We start from the raw sequence: 6,520 nt of genomic DNA on the forward strand, positions 1-6,520 counted from the left end.
TCAATGAATAAAATCATATGGAATTTCTTTCTCTGAACTAACTTATTCCACTTAGCATAATACCTTCTAGTTCCATCCATGTTGTTGCAAATATATTTTCAATGGGAAATATAATTCATGCAAAATCCATGGGGCAGCTCTACCTACTATGAATTGTTTGAGCACAGAAATAGATGATTTGAACGTTATTTCTAATCCCGTCCATGTTGCTACAAAAGTTGGGTATTCATCCTTTCTGATGGAGGCATAATACTCCATAGTGTATATTTCTAAAGCAGTGAGCTGAGGCTGGGATTTAAATACCAAAATTTTTGTCAATGGGGAGTTTAGTGATACTTATGGAACATCATCATGCTGCTGTCTTTAAAAAGATCAGCCAAACAAAAAAAGAGAGGCAATGCTCTTATTCGGTAACTTTTAAATTAATCTTATTTGCTATCTCTGTCCTCTTACTGGGGGTTAAGAGAGATAGAAGACAGTGAAATAACCATTGTATAAACTACAAAAGTGGTATAATTAACCAGATCTATACTCCACTGTAATATTTCCTGCATCATGTCACCCTTATTATTATTGCTAGCACCTCTACAAAGGCCAATGATAAGGTTACTAAAGCACAGGCTTTTGATCTGGTCACAGCTGAATTTGAATCTTGACTCTTCTTTATCTGAGCTGTATAATTGTAGAGATTTACATATCTCCTCAAATCCTCAGTTCTCTTAAATATTAATGTGGGAATAATAATTCTACTTACGTCACAATATTACCATGAATTTAAATGAGATCAGATGTGCTTCTATACATGTATGTAAACATACACATATATATACAGACATGCATACAGAAAAATATATATGCATATAGCTCTTACTGTTTGTAGAACATTAAGAGTGGTTACAACTGTCAGAGCTTGACAACCCTAATGACTTTAAAGCCTGGGCTTGTAGAGGGAAGAGGCAGGATCAAGAGGACAGTGGTAGAGAAGGATTAGCAGAAGAGAAATGTCTTTCTAAAGGCTTCAGATTCAAACTAAAAAGATTTAAGACACTGTTCCTACACAAGAACATATCACATAAAAAACTTTTTAATGTGGAGCTCACCACCAAAACAGACCTGCAGGCTAAAGGCAGCCAACAGACCAGGACCTTTCAGCCCTTGATCCTGGTGATTCAACTATGCGATGATAGTAATGAGAGGAAGAATGAGTTTCAGAAAGGACATTCCAAATGTCCTAATGCTAAAATATGGATTTTTTTTTTTAAGATTTTATTTATTTATTTGAGAGAGAGACTGTGAGAGAGAGCATGAGTGAGGAGAAGGTCAGAGAGAGAAGCAGACTCCCCACGGAGCTGGGAGCCTGATGCGGGACTCGATCCCGGGACTCCAGGATCATGACCTGAGCCGAAGGCAGTCGTCCAACCAACTGAGCCACCCAGGCGTCCCCTAAAATATGGATTTTAAGAAAGAAATTATGCAAAAGAATGGCTTATTTGGAATGGCTAGAACAGCCACTTAAGCTGGTAGGACAGTAGACCAAGTGCACAAAAACAAGGAAATCAAACAGAGCCTGTAAGGCTTCAGAACTGATTCCCTCCAGAATCCCTGTGTGTCCCACCCACCTTTCTCAAACAAACATAAGAGCTATCATTCCATCCTAAGAATACTACTACAGCTAACACGTATCCAGCCATGCTAACCACCTGCCAGTTGTTGTGGTTTATAATGCATTATCTCTTTATTTCTTTCAACAATACCTTAAGGTAAATATCATGACAATCTTCATTTTGTATATGGAGAAAGTCAGGTCCAGGTACCGAGGAATTAATGACCCTTCAGTAGTCAATGATAGGGCTGATGCGCACCTCTTCCCAGAGCCCAAGATCTACACTGAATGTTGTGCCTTGCTCTCTGAATTGCCGCTGCTAGTTGTTTATGCCCTTACTGCTCCTGTTAGACCACTACATCTACTCTGCTTCTATGCCTCAGTTACCTAAGTATAAGGTTCCAAACACTGATTTTGGGATAATAGTGACAATGAGTAACTGTAAATTGAGCTAAATTCAATTATACTTAAGACCGATGGACTGAAGAAACACTCTCGGGTACAAAACTTGGCTTGGCAGTATAATGTTATAAACATAAATACATGAATTAATCTCTGTGCTTCATAAATTAACTGGGGGTAATAACCAAACTCATAGGGTTTTTGAAAAAAAAGAATGAATGTATGCAGTGTGCATGATGTCTAAAATAGTTTCTGTCTAGAGCAACATACAAATGTAAACATTTAATGACCCATGGAACTGAAATGACAGATATAATTGATTCCAAACATGCCATCTTTTCTTTTTACTTTTTTTTTAAAAGATTTTATTTATTTATTTGACAGAGAGAGATTACATGTAGGCAAAGAGGCAGGCAGAGAGAAAGAGGAGGAAGCAGGCTCCCTGCTGAGCAGAGAGCCCGATGTGGGACTCGATCCCAGGACCCTGGGATCATGACCTGAGCTGAAGGTAGTGGCTTAACCCACTGAGCCACCCAGGCGCCCCTCTTTTTACTTTTTTTATTTAAATTCAATTAACCAAGGTATAGACATGCCATCTTGATCAAGACATTGCATTAAATCTTGTGTCAAGCTCACACTTGAGATATGAATAATATGAAGTAAGAATTTTTGGTATAGTGAAACCATGCACATCTATCTATCTGCCTGTCTATCATCTTTCTATGTATCTCTTTCAATTTCACCTCAAATATTTTGCTTTTTATTGTTTCTTTATCTCTCATCCCTACAGTACTTCCTGTGATTCCTCCAACACCTATGGAAAACAACACAGAAGTGACTGAATTCATACTGCTGGGACTAACCAATGCCCCAGAGCTGCAGATCCCTCTTTTTATCATGTTCACCCTCATTTACCTCATCACTCTAGTTGGTAACATGGGGATGATTGTTTTGATTCTCTTGGACACCCATCTTCACACTTCCATGTACTTTTTCCTCAGTAATCTGTCTCTGGTGGACTTTTGTTATTCTACAACTGTCACTCCCAAAGTGATGGCTGGGTTCCTTGTGAGAGACAAGGTCATCTCCTACAATGCATGTGCTGCTCAGATGCTCTTCTTTGTAGCCTTGGCCACTGTTGAAAATTTCCTTTTGGCTTCAATGGCATATGATCGTTTTGCAGCAGTGTGCAAACCCCTCCATTACACCACCACCATGACGACAGGTGTGTGTGCTTCTCTGGCCATGGGCTCCTACATCTATGGTTTCCTGAATGCCTCCATTCATATTAGGGACACGTTCAGTCTCTCTTTCTGCATGTCCAATCTGGTCCATCACTTTTTCTGTGATGTTCCAGAAGTCATGGCTCTCTCTTGCTCTGATAGGCATATCAGTGAGCTGGTTCTTGTTGTTGTAGCAAGCTTCAACATCTTTTTTGCTCTCTTCATTATCTTGATTTCCTATCTGTTCATTTTTATTACCATCCTGAAGATGCACTCAGCTAAGGGATATCAGAAGGCTTTATCTACCTGTGCCTCCCACCTAACCACAGTATCCATCTTCTATGGGACAGTAATTTTCATGTACTCCCAGCCCACCTCCAGCCATTCTATGGACTCAGACAAAATTGCATCTGTGTTCTACACTATGGTCATTCCCATGCTGAATCCCCTCGTCTATAGCCTAAGGAACAAGGAGGTTAAAACGGCTTTCAAGAAGGCAGTTGAGAAGGCAAAATTGTCTCTGGGCTTTGCCTCTTAAAGTCATAGGATCCACAACAACTTTTGTCACTGTTGTCAGGTTTCTAACATGCAATGATCATTTTAATGCTTATTTTGGACCTAAATTACTGAGGTGATACCATTTCTTGTTCAAAAATCTATAACCTAGAAGGGAAAATATATGTCCAAATATGTGATATCTGAAGGAGGATGACCAAGGGGAATCTTAAGAATCTGGGGGCCCTGCTTGCAGTAAGCTTTATTAATTATATATTAATTACTTTTTATACCATATGACAATGCAAGCCCCCATTCAAACCATGGCACACACAAACCCATGAATAGAAGTGTATGCAAGAATACCATACGTTCAGATACACACAGGAGGGGGAAATTTGTTCAAGGAGTTGAATGTAGTAAAAATGTTTAAATAACCAACTTAAATAGTAGGATATAAATTTATGTCTGACTTTATTTATTTCTGTAGTTGAGAAATTTACAAGGGTCCAAAATGGGGATTAAGAGTACATTACCTCTGAGGGGTTTGAAGTGGCGGGGGGGTGGGAGGTTGGGATACCAGGTGGTGGGTACTATAGAGAGCACGGATTGCATGGAGCACTGGGTGTGGTGCAAAAATAATGAATACTGTTATGCTGAAAATAAATTTAAAAAAAAAGAATAACAACAACAAAAAACGAATAAAATCTTCAGGAATCAGAAGAAAAAGTGCAAATATCTGTCATAAATAATAAAAACTCACTAATATTTTTTAAAAAGAGTACATTACCTTCATGAGCCCTGAGAAATGTATAAAACTGTACACTTGAAACTAATACAACACTATGTGTTAATTATACTTGAATAAGAAAAATTTAAGATGATGAAAAAAGTTTAAGTGAAATAAAAATGACAGAATTTTTCTTGAGAGCGAGAGTGTTGGGGGGAGGGGCAGAAGGAGAGAGAGAGAGAGAGAGAAAGAGAGAGAGAAAGAAAAAATCTTAATCATACTCAATAATTCTTTAGTTGCATAAATCACCCAGGGCTCTTCGTGTCACATGCCCTCCTTGATGCCTATCACCCAATTACCACTTCCCTCCTCACCCTTCCCCTCCAGCAATCCTCAGTTCCTTTCCTTCCATATAATTTAGAATTTTTCTATAAGAAAGATTTATTTATTTAATTAATTAATTTCTTACTTATCAGCATGGATTTATATATATCTGCTTTGTACCTGGTACAATGTAGGCCTCTGTTATTCACTTCCTTGTTCAAATTGTTCCATCTTTGGCCACTGGGAGCACTTTCAGTTTTACTCTTGTTTTCTTTTGATACACCCAACCCGCTTGTTTTCTGGCTCCTCCTTACTTTCTGGAACTACAAGACACTCCAGGCTCTTCCTATGCTGTTCCTGTCCCAACCCAGTAATCAGCTTTCTCCAAAGAACCTATCTCACTCTCAGTTGTAACTCAAAAGAACCCAAATCCTCTAGCCTTCTTTCCTTTAACTGGTAGATGAAATAACAACTAGCTACAGGAGGCTGAGTACCTTCCTAAATGGTTTTGAGATGTCGTTGAGTAGGTATTGTGTTTTTTTCCTTTAGTCTCACAGTTCCTATTCCAAATCCCTGTCTTTGTCTTACTTGTTCATCACTTCAAGCACCCCACCACCTCCTCTGACTCTTCTTTTCCTGTCTCTATACTGCTTTTCCCCAAGGTGATATGGACCACTCCCCCTCTTTCATCCTTTCAAAGAACTAGTTATAATAATCTTGTACTAAGACAAAATGGAGGGGAAGTGAAGCCAAGAACAATGAATTGCTGCAAAGTAAACATTTGCTATAACTGATGCTCAGGTTCATCATCTGTTGTCGAAACATCTCTTATCAGTCATCTCCTAAAACCTTGGCTTCTCATTGTGTTGTTAGGCTCTATTTCTCTTTTCAAAGTTGAAAGTCTCAATTGAGGCTCTGGGAAAGTCCCAGCTGCTCTGGGAAAAGACAACATGCATTTACTCCATCAGTAATGCACGTTGGGAAAATACTTAGGAACTATATAAAGCAAAGAATAATCATGGACTAGATGGTAGGGTATACATTTAATGAGATTTGTATCCCTACCATCCAAATAGAACCCCTCAAATTCACCGACCAATTTCCTATCATTGTGGCCTATTGCCAGTTTTTAGTCTTGATATTTCTTTTTTTTTCCCCAGCATGCACAGTAATTAACTTCTTTTCTTTTCTTTTTTTTATTGTGTTGTGTTAGTCACCATAAAATACATCATTAGTTTTTGATACAATGTTCTAAGATTCATGGTTTATGTACAACACCCAGTGCTCCATACAATACATGCCCTCCTTAATCCCCACCACCAGGCTGAATATTTCTTAACCTACCAGCAGCTCTGATACATCCATTCCCTCTTGGTGCATTTCTCATCATTTGGTTTCTAGGATGTCACTTACTTTTACTGGCTACTTATCTCTCTGACCTCATATTGAGAAAGTTCCAGGTCTTAGAAGCTCAGATTCAGTTACTAACTGTGTGGGAGCATCCTGACTTTCCTCAGAAAATATTACTTCTTTTTTCAGAGTATTGAGATTTCAGTTAAGCACATTGCCTTTCAGCTAGAGATAAAATTTTGAAGTTGGTTTATTTGATCGTTTTTTTTGTGGCATTATTAATGAATTCTTGCCAGTGGAATGTACTCAGAAGTAATGCATGCAGCTGTTGTGTCACTTTCTTGAAAAGAAATTATTTATCCTTCACTTATCTCTCTCTCCTCTCCTCCAGAT

General features: G+C 38.5%; 1 protein-coding gene across 1 annotated transcript; it reads left to right on the forward strand.

Moving 5' to 3' along the window:
- Window positions 1–2,821: 2,821 nt before the first annotated feature.
- LOC131822689 (olfactory receptor 5B3-like) lies at window positions 2,822–3,766 on the forward strand. The gene has a single exon (XM_059158978.1). It carries the CDS (start codon window positions 2,822–2,824, stop codon window positions 3,764–3,766), a length of 945 nt encoding a protein of 314 aa, XP_059014961.1.
- The last annotated feature ends 2,754 nt before the right edge of the window (window positions 3,767–6,520 follow it).

This window comes from Mustela lutreola, chromosome 1 (genome assembly GCF_030435805.1).
Source record: "Mustela lutreola isolate mMusLut2 chromosome 1, mMusLut2.pri, whole genome shotgun sequence".
NCBI classification, from domain to species: Eukaryota; Metazoa; Chordata; class Mammalia; order Carnivora; family Mustelidae; genus Mustela; species Mustela lutreola.